The 14,453-nt window shown below is 38.5% G+C and overlaps 1 protein-coding gene across 1 annotated transcript in view; it reads left to right on the forward strand.

The window, feature by feature from the left end:
- CFAP44 (cilia and flagella associated protein 44) overlaps nucleotides 1-14,453 on the forward strand; it is a gene marked incomplete at its 3' end in the record, with an annotated part of 124,576 nt that overhangs the window by 18,121 nt on the left and 92,002 nt on the right. The window contains 3 exon segments of the mRNA XM_081085985.1: nucleotides 1,637-1,739; nucleotides 6,010-6,226; nucleotides 6,680-6,794. Of these exon segments, the coding sequence (XP_080942111.1) occupies nucleotides 1,637-1,739; nucleotides 6,010-6,226; nucleotides 6,680-6,794 (435 nt within the window).

The raw sequence follows: 14,453 nt of genomic DNA on the forward strand, positions 1-14,453 counted from the left end.
ATCTTCTAGAAAAGATGGGATGAATCTATATGTTGAGTGTAAATAAATGACTTACCAGTTCTGGGGTCTCCACTAAAAATGAAGCAAAACACCAAAACTCAACCCTACAGTAACTTCCTATCTGAAAGCGCAGAAACTTTTTCGCTTACTGCAAGTAAGACCTAGAAGGATAAAAGAGCTGCTTGAATCCCCATTCAGGTTTCTGAGGCTACAAGTCCTACATAATATTCATTTGGAAAAGGATATCTAGAAAGATATAGTCTCAACTCATATCCTCCTAACTCCTTGGAATCTACCCTTTTTTAGTTACATTTACTTCTTGACTCCAACATCTGGCTTCAATTCTGTCTCTGATGTTTACCAGTTACATAACTTCAAGCAAGTTCCTTAACCTCTCTGTGCCTCAGTTCCTCATCAATAAGATGGGAGTGATAATGGTATCCCAGCTCACAAGGTTAATGTGAAATTTAAGGGAAATAACGCTTATATAAAACTTAGGTCAGGCTGTGGCACGTAGTAAGCCCTCAATAAATGTCAGCTGCTTTCAACGTTATACTTATTCTACTGAGTGTCCATACTATAAATCCAAGCCTTGTTTCAACTTGAAGTGATAGGTATTTACTTGCCTGGAAGAATAAGAGGCAACTTGCCAGCAGGAAAGCAGCCAATCATAGGTCTTATCAGCCATGTGTGGAGGGAAGGAAATGGTCTGCAACCTTGTCTTGGGCACCAGACCTTCCAGTGCAGTCTGTCTCAGAACCAAGCTCCTGGTCCTTATGTATATAATCTGGAGTTGCATAACAGTAACTGAAAATAGAAATTTATAAGTACAATATGTGTTTGAAATAGCTTATTCTTACAACAATCTATTTTGATTTTTTGGCTACCCATTTACTCTCCCGGTATATTGGCTTACCAATCAACAAAAGTAACAGAAATGAACATATGATTCTAACCAGTTTATACATCTATCATTTGAAATGCTGGCACCAAATAACTTATCTAGAGCATGTTAATATATTTCCCTCTGTGTCTGGCTTGAAAATAGTGTGACTTTCTCACTTCTAATAAGTTTACATTAATTTGTATTAACTTCGTTCAAGGCAAAATTTTTTAAATTGGGATATAAACTATTCTGGAAACATGCATTTTTCTATACTAAAATTTAGGTTGATTTATATGAAGGGTAAACAATTCATCCAAATTAGTGGTTCCCAAAGAGTGGTTTTCAGACTACAGCGTCAACATCACTTGGGAGCATGTTAGAAATCTAACTGCACATTCTCGGGCCGCAGCCCTGACTTACTGAATCTGACACTCTGTGGTGGGGCTTGCAGTCTGTGCTTTCATAAGCCCTCTCTGGACTCTGATGCACTTTAATGACTTAGAATCACTGTTCCAGCTCTTCTGAAAGCAACTTAGACATTTCTGGAGTTGAATATGACTATTAATAAAAGTAAAACTTAAAATGATATTCTAGTTTTCAGTTAAATCATATCCATCATCAAATATATATCTTTTGGAGTGGATCCTAATAAACACATTGTAAGATAACAGTTGTTAAATACTGCATTAATAGGACTATTTATATGAAAATCTTTGTTTTATTATTTTAGTGAGATTTTATTTTTTGTAGGTTCACCCTAATAAAACTCACTTCGCAGTAGCTGAAAAAGGAGTTGCCCCAAAGATAATCATCTATGAATATCCTTCTCTGAGGCCTTACAGAATCCTTCATGGTGAGTCCAGTAGAATCTTTAAAACACCGGTGTTTGCTCTAGCTGGTGTGGCTCAATGGATAGAGCATCAGCCTGCAAGTTAAAGGCACATGCCCAGGTTGCAGGCTCGATCCCCAGTGGGGGGCATGCAGGAGGCAGCCAATCAATGATTCTCATCATTGATGTTTCTATCTCTCCCTCTTCCTCTTCCTTCTTCTCTGAAATCAATAAAAATATATTAAAAACAAAACAAAAAAACACCAGTGTTCAAGGTCAACAACATTCTGAAAAACATGTAACAATATTATATCAGTCAGGATCCTCCAGAGAATCAGAACTAGTAGAAGATTGAAGAGAGGTATGGTCTCAACCCATTTCCCCCCAAGTCCTTGGAATCTACTATTTTCCCCCTTTATTTAAAGGAATTGGCTTATGCAATTGTGGGGGCTGGCAAACCTGAAGTTTGTAGGACATTGCCTGTTAGATCTGTCTAATTCTGAGAGATGGGTATTGAAGTCTCCAAATATCATAGTAGATTCATGTATTTCTTCTTGAAGTTTTTGTCTGTTTTTGCCTCATATAATTTGATGCTCTGTTGCTAAGGGCATACATGTTAAGAATTATGTCTTCTTGGAAAATTGAAACCCTTTATCATTATATAATGCCCTTCTTTATCCCTGATAATTTTCCTTACTTTGAAGTCTGCTCTATCTGAAATTAATATAGCTACTCCTGCTTTCTTTTGACTGGTGTTAGCAAGGTATATATTTTCTCCATTCATTTACTTTTAATCTACATTTATCTTTATATTTAATATGTAGTTGAGTCATGTTTTTTGATTCACTGTGATTCACTCTGTCTTTTAATTGGTACATTTAGACTACTAGCATTCAAAGTGATTATATAGTTGGATTAATATCTATATTTGTTAGTTTTCTATTTGTTGCCATTGTTCTTTGTTCCTATTTTTTCTCCCACTTTTTTCTACCTTTTGTGGTTTTAATTGACCATTTTATATGATTCCATTTTTTCTCCTTTCTTAGCATGTTATACTTCTTTTTAAAACTTTTTTTAGTGGTTACCTAGAGTTCACAATATATATTTACAACTAATCCAGGTCTACTCTTAAGTAACACTATACCACTTCACAGGCAGTGTAATTATCTTATAATAACAAAATAATCATAATTCCTCCTTTCTGTCCCTAATATCATTGCTGCCATTTATTTCACTTATATATAAGCTTACATTCTTTTCACTTATCTATAAGCATACCTATGTACATAAACATACATACTCAAATACATTGTGACTATTATTTTGAACAAACTGTTATCTGTTACAACAATTCAGAATAAGAAAAATGTTTTAATTTTACCTTCACTTATTCCTTCTTTGATGCTCTTCCTTTCTCCGGGCATATCTTAGTTTCTGACCTATGTTATTTTCCTTCTCTTTAAAGAACTTAACATTTCTTGCAAGGCAGGTCTACCGAAAACAAATTCCCTCTATATTTGTCTGTCTGCAGGATGATCTCACTGGTTACAGAATTCTAGGTTGGTGTTTCTCTTGTCTCAACACTTTAAATATTTTATTCCACTTTCTCCTTGCTTGCATGGTTTCTGAGAAAAAGTTGGATTAATTCTTATCTTTGTTCTTTTGTCAGTAAGGGGCTTCGCCCTCCGCCCCAGTTTCTTCAATATTTTTTCTTTATCTTTCATTTTCTGTAGTTCTGGGGACATTTATCCTGGTTGGTGTTCTCTGAACTTCCTGGATCCGTGGTCTGGTGTCTGATGTTAATTTGGGGGAAATTCTCAGTCATTATTGTTTCAAATATTTCTTCTGTTCCTTTCAGTCTTCTCTTTCTGGTGATCCCATTACACATATGTTGCACCTATTGTAGTTGCCTCACAGCCCTTGGATATTCTGTTCTGTTTTTATCAGTCTTTGTTCTCTTTGCTTTTCAGTTTTGGAAGTTTCTGTTGACATAGCCTCTAATGCAGAGATTCTTCCCCCAGCTGTGTCCAGTCGACTAATAAGCCCATCAAGGCATTCTTTATTTCTGCTACAGTGTTTTTGATCTCTAGCTTTTCTCTTTGGTTCTATTTTAGGATTTCCATCTCTCTGCTTACATTGCCCGTCTGTTCTTACAGGCTGTCTGTATTATCCATTAGAGCCCTTAGCATATTAATCATAGTCATTTTGAATTCCTGATCTGATCATTCCAACATCCATGCTGTGTCTGGTTACGATGCTTGCTCTGTCCCTTCAAACTGTGCTCTATGCTTTGATATGCTGTGTAATTTTTTTCTTGGGAGCCAGGGTTGATATACTCAGCAGAAAGAACTCCTTTAAGTGGGCCTTTAGACATGGCGGTAAGGTGTAGGGGGAGGGGAAGCATTCTCTAGTCTCATGATTAGGTCTCAATTTTTAGTGAGCCTGTTCTTCTGAACTGTGAACTTTAAAATGTTACTCAGTATTTTTCTACACCCATAGGTGGGAGAGGATGGCTAGAGTGGGCTGGAGTTGGGGACGGGCATACCTTGGAGATAATGCAGGTTTGGTCCCATACCACTGCAATCAAGCAAATATTGCAGTGATGTGAATTGTAATCATTTTGTTGGTGGAGAGCTTGCCTTCAATTTGTAAAAAGCACAGCATCCGTGAAGCCCATTAAGCAAAGGGCAGTATACAAGCAAGCCTGTGTTTTAGTTACTCCTTTTTTTTTTCTTTTTAATTTCTTTATTGGTTAAGGTATTACAAATGTGTCCTCATCCCCCCACTCACCCCCAACCCCCCACCCCCCGCACTCATACTTGCATCCCCCTGTTGTCCGTGTCCATTGGTTTGGCTTACATGCATGCATACAAGTCCTTTGGTTGATCTCTTCCCCTTACCCCCGCCCTCCCCTGTAATACCTCAGCGTTGCAGGCGCTGCTCGTTGGTTTCTCCTGAGGGCAGGCCTTATTCCGAACAAACTGCTCCGGCATTTCCAAAGGCTCCTTTTCCCCTCCCCCCTGACGGAAGCCGCAGGGGTTTCTCTAGAGCAGTGGTTCTCAACCTTGGCTGCACATTAGAATCACTTGGGAATCTTTTTAAAATCCTGATTTCTGGGCCTCATCCTCCAGAAATTCTGTTTCTTTGTTGTGGGGTGAGGGCCACAACATTAGTAACAAAGAAACAGAATTTCTGGAGGATGAGGCCCAGAAATCAGGATTTTAAAAAGATTCCCAGGTGATTCTAATGTGTTTACTGTGGGAGTCTGGTCACGCTCACAATATTGTTAGGGCCACCTTATGATCGGGTCCCCCTGGAGTTTTTTACTCTCACACTGGTCCACACAGAGCTTCCAGCAATTTGTCAGTTACAGTTCAGGTTTTTTTGTTTGTCTGTTTTAATTTTTATTGTTGAAAGTATTGTATAGGTCCTCCTTTCCCCCTCATTAACCTCGTCCAGCCCGCTCCCTTCCTCTCCCCACCCCAGGCCCTCACCACCCCATTGTCTGTGTTCACTGGTTCCCCCGCTGTTTTGGCTCCTCCTACCCCTGAGTCTTGGCTCCGGTGAATTGCATATCCCCATATTCACCTGTCAGACTCTCCAGTCTTGAGGTGAACGGTTTGCCCGGGTCCTTGCCTCTCTTGTGGACCCAAGCAGAGTTGTCAAGTTTTTAGTCTGAATGTTCAGTTTTTTACTTGTTAGGATGGAGTCGTGACTTCCTAGCTCCTTACCTGGAAACCTGAAGTCGTCAACTTTTATTTCGTGATTGTTCCCCCCACCACCCCCATTGGCAGATTTTAAATTATAGATTGAGTTCTTTCTGCTAGCATGCTTTTGTGCTCCTCTCCCCCACAACATAAAATGGAAGATTTTCTCAAATTGTTCTTCTTATGTAAAATATGATTACGATTTATTTATCCTCCATCTATATTATGTAATTCTTTCTAAAACCAAGGGTAATGAATGATGTTAGAATTATTTATTTAGGGGATTCTCGGCATTCTTCTATCAATACACATCATCAAGGAGGCACTTTCTTTCTCCTTCTTTCTGTCTTTCTCTCTCTTGTTTTGTCTCTCTCTTTCCTGTGTGTCTGTGTTTTAAAATCTTGGCATTCTTCCATCAATACACATCATGAAGGTCTCTCTCTCTCTCGCCCTCTCTTCCTCCCTTTCTCTCCCTCCCTCCCTCCCTCCCTCTCTTGTTCTCTTTCATCTCTCCTGTGTGTGTGTTTTAAATCATACACTTTTGAAAAGGAAATAAATGTTGCGTCTGTTCATCACTTGCATTTCAGATGGGGCTGACTTAGGCTATGCTTACCTGGACTTTAACTACAGCGGGACACTGCTGGCCTCTGTTGGTGGCAGCCCTGATTACACTTTGACCATCTGGGATTGGAAAGAGGAACAGCCCATGCTGAGGACAAAAGCTTTTTCCCAGGAAGTCTTTAAGGTTACTTTCAATCCTGAAGATGACGAGCAGCTTACTACAGCAGGATCGGGCCACATCAAGTATGTGTGTGACTGTACAGGTGCTAGGAGATTACAGTGAGGGTATTTTCTAAGGGAATCGACCAGCTGGAGACATTTTTGCTGATGTTGTTAACATTAAGATATCTTTAAAATGTGTTCTATTTAAAGTTAACTAATTCAATATGGGGATTTATTACTGCAAACAGCACCGACAAAAAAAAGGGCTTTTAAAGTTAGCCTGCTGTCTGTCGTCTTACAGGCTTTCCCTCCTAAAACAGTTTGTACATTGTCTGCCTAAAGTTGGCATAGTATTTCCAAATTCATATTGAACTTTCACATTGCCTATTAAATTTGTTGTTCGAAGCAATATTGTATGATGGATAAGCCCTTTGGCATATTAATCAGATGAATGAATAAAGGCAATAATATATGTGACTATGAAGTATATAAATGCATTGAGGTAGGCACATTCAGTCTCTCTCTTGTCTGCAGATTCTGGGAAATGGCTCAAACATTCACTGGCCTCAAGCTTCAGGGCTTCCTAGGTCGCTTTGGCAAAACAGCCACTACTGACATAGAAGGCTACATGGAGCTCCCGGATGGGAAGGTGAGTACAGTGATAAAACTGTGTCTTCAAGTGACAGGCACCTATGAAGGCACATTGCACATTTTAAAAAGCACCGCCTTTATTAGCAATAACAGATACTGTAATTGTGAATATAGTGAACATTTAATTCCGCCTCTTCAGATGATCACTTTAATTAATATATTTCCATGGAGTTGTCATAACCCACTGCACCTATCACTTGCTGTTTTGTTTTTCTTAAACCTCACCCAAGGATATTTTCCCATTGATTTTTAGAGAGAGTGGAAGAGAGAGGGAAAGACAGAGAAATATCGATGTGAGAGAAACACATCGATTGGTTGCCTCCTGCACTCGGCCTGGGCCCTGACCGGGGAGGAACCTGCATCTGAGGTACGGGCTCTTGACCAGATTGAACCCGGGACCCTTCCGTCCACAGGCCGACACTCTGTTCACTGAAACAAACAGGCTAGGGCTTGCTATTTTGTTTTTAATAAGTATTATACACAATATGCAGACATTTTCCTCGATTAATATAATGATATCCTTGTCACTTTTACTTGTCATGGAGTTGCAGTGTTTATAATGTTTATCTTGCCCTTCTTTTCTTTTCCATGATGCTTCAAGAGGATTTACTAGGTCAAAGGTTATATACTGTCTTGTGGCTTTTATTTTTAATTTAATTTATTTATTTCTTTATTTATTTTTTCCTCCTGTATTCCCCCATTCAATCTTGTCTACCACAATCAGACAGACAGAAAGGGCAAAGACACTTTTCTCTTGCATCTGTGGCTTTTATTTTTATTGTCAGGTTATTATTCAAGATTGAGCAACTTTATAGTAACATCTGCAACACTGCAGCTTTAATCTGTTAGTTTATTTTAAAATATTGTGAGATTACTCCCTCTCTTCCTCTACAAAGCGTATAGGCATATTACCCATAGAATTAGTTCTCCATTAATATTGTATTTGGTTTCCTATTAGGATTATTTTTTGTGATCATTTCAATTATAAGTAAATGCCAGTATACACATATTACTCTAAGAAACAAAATGGTCTAGTCCTCTACTTAATGGGATGGGATGTTCTTAATTTGAAATCATGGTGTGTAGGAGGAAATAGAAAGCATTGGATGCTGGCTAGGCAATAGTATATCTAAACCTATAAGATGATTGTAAATTATTCCACCTTCAAATTCTGAATACTGTAAGAATTAAGTTACATAAAGATTAATACAACCCTTGTTAAAAACATGTTGTGAAATGTATCTTTAAAAGGTTCAGTAGAGATTGTGTAGATGTAGGGGAGAAAAGAAGTCTTTTTAAATAAGAGAGCCACAAAAGGAAATGCTTATGATTAGAAATAAATATCATTTAAAAGACTAATTAGAATAATGATTCATATTGGGAAAGAGTGGGGAATTAGATTGAGAAGCGTGGTTAGGTCCTAGCATGTGAGGGGTTTAACAGCCAGGCAGAACTATTATATTTTGGAAGAGTAGACTTGCAAATGAAAGAAGTTGTAGATACATTTGACCACACAATGCGAGGTGATTTAGAGGAAGGGAAATCTGGAATCAAGGAGATGAGCTAGGAAGGAAGATGTTGTTTTCCTCTAAGCAGGGGTGATCAGGGCCTAGACTTTCCTGAAGACAAATGGAACAGGAAAGCTAGACATGAATGACATTTCAGAAAGGAATGCCTGAATCCCAGCAACAACACAGAGTGGGTAACTATTAAGGAACCAGCTCTGGGCAGTGGACTTCCCCACACCAGTTTTAAGTGCAATAGAGATGATAAACCCAAACTACTGGACAGAGAGGCCCTATAGCCTCAGAGGCCAACCCAAAAACACTGCCACCCAGAGGCTGAGCCACAAACTGACTCTTAGCTAAATACAAATTAAGGCAGTCTGGGAAACAAATACAGCCTGCTTTAAAATCAGGACCGTGGTTTACAACACGGAGGAACAGTGTATCGCAGGGAAATTCAACACTCTCCTGAATACCTGACAGGACTAAGGTGAGCCAGACTGACGAGTAGAAGAACCAAAGGACCTTCACTACTGCAATTTTTTTTTCTTCTTTTTTCTTTTTTCACCTTTTAACTAAGAAACCAATTTTTTTTTCTTCTTTTTCCATCACCTGATTTTACCCTTTTAATTACTACATTTTTATTTTTAACCAGTATTATTACTGCTACCATTTTACCATTTTTTAAAGTGCCATTTTATTTTCTCTTTATTTTATTTTGGGATTAGTGTTCTCTATTCTATTTTCATCATTCCTTTAGCATCAATTTTCTCTACCTCAATTTTACCTCTATGCTAAAACCCTCTCCCTCACTTTTCCCCTTTTGTTGTCCTGTTTCTCTTACCCTATTCCTGCTTTAGATTTTCCCTATTCCTTCTGTTTACCTCCTGTCAAAATTGCACCCTACTTATATATCCTATTTCCAATCCACTGCTCTAAATCCTTATACACATATCCCTTATCTTTCTTCACTATCCAAATTTATTTTTCTTCTTTTATCTTTCTATTGTTTTGTTGCTGTTTGCTTGATTGTTGAGTATATTGGTTTTTTTTTGTTGTTGTTGTTGTTTGTTTCTTTTGTGTGTGTGTGTGTGTGTGTGTGTGTGTGTGTGTGTGTGTGTTTTAGGACTGGTTGTGAGGCTGTTTTTCTTTTTCTTTTTCTTTTTTTCTGCTGGTTTTTACCCTCCCTCCACCCCCTCCCCTCCCTCCACCCTCCCCGCCCCCCCCCCCCCGGTTATTTTTGTGCTTCTGTTTTCCCTTGCCTCTCTTGATATTATTGGTTGTTTCTAGTTTGCATTCATCTCCAGGGAGCTGTTGCTGGAACTTGTTGGGATTAGTGGCGGTTCTATAGGAGTCTTCTCCTCATATACATAGCCTCTTCCCCTCTTCTACTTCATTCTCTCTTTTTGCTCTTTTTTTTCCTCTCTCTTTTTTTCCTCCTCTTTTCTTTCCCCCTCCTTTTTCCCAATTTCATTTTTGCACTCCTTTTCTTTTCTTCCCTACTTTTCTTTTTTCTCTTTTCTCTTTTCCTCTTCTTTCTTCCTTGTCCCCTAATTCTCTTAATTCGGGTGGTCACCTTTATTTGGGGTTATTAATATCGTGAATATATTTGTGTTTAGTGCCTGGGACGTGGTGCCTTGTTGTGTTGTATTTTGTGCCTTTAAATCAACGCAGCAGAGCCAAGCAACAGCAGCCTCCTGAGCACCACACCCTCTGTCTGAGGAACAGCAGCCAGAAGAGCCACCACAGCTGTGAACAGCACCCACCAGAGGAGCTGCTGCCAACTGAGGAGCAGCTGCTACCACAACCGCCCGAGGAGCAACCACAGCCCAAAGAGCCACTGCCACCCAGGGAGCAGCTACTGAATGACTCAACGTCTAGATATGTCAGTGAGATCAAACATGGGTAGACAAAGAAACCCCCAAAGGAAAGAGAAGGAAGACTCTCCAGAAAAGCAGCTAAGTAATACAGAGGCATGCAACATGACAGAAAAAGAATTCAGAATAAGGGTCCTAGAGTGCATAAACTGGATGGAGGAAAAAATCAACAACTTCTGCAAGAAGCTAGAAGAAACAGATGAAAAAGTCAACTACCTATGCAAGAAGCAAGAAGAAACAGATGAAAAAAATCAATAACATATGGAAGAAGCTAGAAGAAACAGATGAAAAAATCAACAACTTAAGTAAGACCCAAGAAGAAATGAAGAGTGATATAGCTTCAATAAAAAACACCATTGAAAGTATCAACAGTAGACTAGGAGAAGCAGAGGACCGAATTAGTGAATTAGAAGACAAGGAAGCAAAACACACCCAAACTGTACTGCAATTGGAGAAAAAAATTAAAAGACAGGAGGAGAGCCTAAGGGAGCTTTGGGACAACATGAAACGAAACAACATACGAATAATAGGGGTGCCAGAACAACAGAAAGATGAACAAGGATTAGAAAACCTATTCAAAGAAATAATATCAGAAAACTTCCCTGAGGTGGGGAAGAAAAAAGTCACACAAGCCCAGAGAGTCCCAAACAAGGTGAACCCGAAAAGACCCACACCAAGACACATCATAATTACCATGGCAAATGTTCAGGACAAAGAGAGAATCTTACAGGCTGCAAGAGGGAGATGGAAAGTTACATACAAGGGATCTCCCATTAGATTGTCAAATGATTTCTCAACAGAAACACATCAGGCCAGAAAAGAATGGATGGAAATTTACAAAGTGATGCAAAGCAAAGGACTGAATCCAAAAATACTCTATCCAGCAAGGCTATCATTCAAACTTGAAGGGGAAATAAGAAGCTTCACAGACAAAAAAAGGCTAAGGGAGTTTATCACCACCAAGCCAGCAATGCAAGGAATGCTAAAGGGACTGGTGTAAAAAGAAGAAATAAAAAGCTCAGAAAGAAAATAGCCACACAAAAAAAGAAATGGCTACAAACAAGTACCTTTCAATAATAACTTTAAACGTAAATGGACTAAATGCTCCAACCAAAAGACATCGAGTGGCTGAATGGATAAAAAACATGACCCATACATCTGCTGTCTACAAGAGACCCACCTCATTAGAAGGGACTCACACAGACTGAAAGTGAAAGGATGGAAAAATATCTTTCAGGCAAATGGAAAGGAAAAGAAAGCTGGGGTAGCAATACTTATATCGGGCAAAATAGACCTCAAAGTGAAGGCTTAATAAGAGATAAGGAAGGCCACTTCATAATACTAAAGGGATCAATACAACAAGAAGGTATAACCCTGGTAAACATATATGCACCCAATGCAGGAGTACCCAAATTCATAAAAAAACTCCTGGAAGATATCAAAGGAGAGACCGACAACAATACAATCATAGTAGGGGACTTTAATACACCACTGACAGCACTGGATAAATCCTCTAGACAAACAATCAGCAAAGAAACAGCAATCCTAAATGACTCACTAGATCAGATGGACTTAATAGACATCTTCAGAACACTTCACCCCAAAGCCACGGAATATACATTCTACTCAAGTGCTCATATGACATATTCAAAAATAGACCATATATTAGGTCACTAGCAAAGTATCCCCAAATTCAAGAAGATTGAAATCATAAAAACCATCTTCTCAGACCATGATGGTATAATATTAGAAATAAACTACAATAAAAACAACCCAAAATATTCAAACACCTGGAAGCCGAATAGCATGGTATTAAATATTGATTGGGTTACCAATGAGATCAAAGAAGAAATTAAAAACATCCTGGAAACTAATGACAATGAAAATACAACAATCCAAAACCTATGGGACACAATGAAAGCAGTCCTGAGAGGGAAGTTTATAGCTCTACAGTCCTATCTCAAAAAACAAGAAAAAATGGTAGTAAATCATCTAACTCTACAACTCAAAGAATTAGAAAGAGAGCAACAAGAAAACCCCAGAGTGAGCAGAAGGAAGGAGATAATAAAGATTAGAGCAGAAATAAATGACATAGAGACCAAAAAAAACAATACAGAAGCTAAATGAAACCAAGAGCTGGTTCTTTGAAAGGATAAACAAGATTGACAAACCTCTAGCCAGACTCACCAAGAAGCAAAGAGAGAGCACCCAAATAAACAAAATCAGAAACAATAGAGGTGAAATAACAACAGACCCCACAGAAATACAAATGATTGTTAAAAAATACTATGGACAGCTCTACTCCAACAAACTAGACAACCTGGAGGAAATGGACAAATTCCTAGAAAAATACAACATTCCAAAACTCAATCAGGAAGAATCTAAAAGTCTCAACAGGCCAATAACTATGGAAGAAATTGAAGCAGTCATCAAAAAGCTTCCATCAAACAAAAGCCCAGGACCAGACGGCTTCACAGGGGAGTTCTACCAAACATTCAAGGAAGAACTAAAACCTATTCTCCACAGACTACTACAAAAAATTCAAGAGGAAGGAACACTTCCAAGCTCATTCTATGAAGCCAGCATCACCCTAATACCAAAACCAGGTAAAGACAACACAATGAAAGAGAATTACAGGCCAATATCCCTCATGAACATAGATGCCAAAATCCTCAACAAAATCTTAGCAAATCGGATCCAGCAGTACATCAGAAAGATCATACACCATGACCAAGTAGGATTTATCCCAGGGATGCAAGGATGGTACAATATTCGCAAATCTATAAACATGATACATCACATAAACAAATTGAAAGAAAAAAACCACATGATCATATCAATTGATGCAGAAAAAGCATTTGACAAAATTCAACACCCATTTTTGATAAAAACTCTCAGCAAGGTGGGAGTAGAAGGATCATACCTCAACATAATAAAAGCCACATATGACAGGCCCACAGCCAACATCATACTCAATTGACAAAAGCTAACACCATTTCCCCTAAGAACAGGAACAAGACAGGGATGCCCCCTCTCACCACGCCTGTTCAACATAGTACTGGAAGTGTTAGCCATTGCAATTAGGCAAGAAGAAGAAATAAAAGGCATCCAAATTGGAAAAGAGGAAGTAAAACTGTCCTTATTTGCAGATGACATGATATTATACATACAAAACCCTAGAGACTCCATCAAAAAGCTACTAGACTTAATACATGAATTTGGCAATGTAGCAGGATACAAAATTAACCCCAAGAAATCTGAGGCATTTCTATACACCAATAGTGAACTTTGAGAAAGAGAGATTATAAAAACAATCCCATTTACCATCGCACCAAAAAAATTAAGCTACCTAGGAATAAACTTAACTAAGGAGGTAAAAGACCTCTACTCAGAAAACTACAGGACGTTGAAAAAAGATATAGAGGAAGACATAAACAGATGGAAGAACATACCGTGTTCATGGATTGGTAGAATCAACATCATTAAAATGTCCATACTACCCAAAGCAATCTATAAATTCAACGCACTTCCCATTAAAATACCAACAGCATACTTCACAGATCTAGAATGAACTCTCCAAAAATTCATCTGGAATAAAAAAAGACCCCGAATAGCTGCAGCAATCCTGAAAAAGAACAAAGTAGGTGGGATCTCAATACCAGATATCAAGATGTATTACAAAGCCACTGTTCTCAAAACTGCCTGGTACTGGCACAAGAACAGACATATAGATCAATGGAATAGAATGGAGAGCCCAGAAATCGGCCCGAACCAATATGCTCAATTAATATTTGACAAAGGAGGCAAGAACATACAATGGAGCCAAGATAGTCTCTTCAATAAATGGTATTGGGAAAATTGGACAGATATATGCAAGAAAATGAAACTAGACCACCAGCTTACACCATACACAAAAATAAACTCAAAATGGATAAAGGACTTAAATGTACGGCAGGAAACCATAAAAATTCTAGAAGAATCCAAAGGCAACAAAATCTCAGACATATGCCGAAGCAATTTCTTCACTGATACAGCTCCTAGGGCACTTGAAACTAAAGAGAAAATGAACAAATGGGACTACATCAAAATAAAAACCTTCTGCACAGCAAAAGAAACCATCAACAAAACAACGAGAAAACCCACTGTGTGGGAAAACATATTTGCCAATGCCATATCTGATAAGGGCCTAATCTCCAAAATTTATAGGGAACTCATACAACTCAACAAAAGGAAGATAAACAATCCAATCAAAAAATGGGCAAAGGACCTAAATAG

The sequence above is a fragment of the Myotis nattereri genome, assembly GCF_964212035.1.
Source record: "Myotis nattereri genome assembly, chromosome: 3".
Classification (NCBI taxonomy): Eukaryota; Metazoa; Chordata; class Mammalia; order Chiroptera; family Vespertilionidae; genus Myotis; species Myotis nattereri.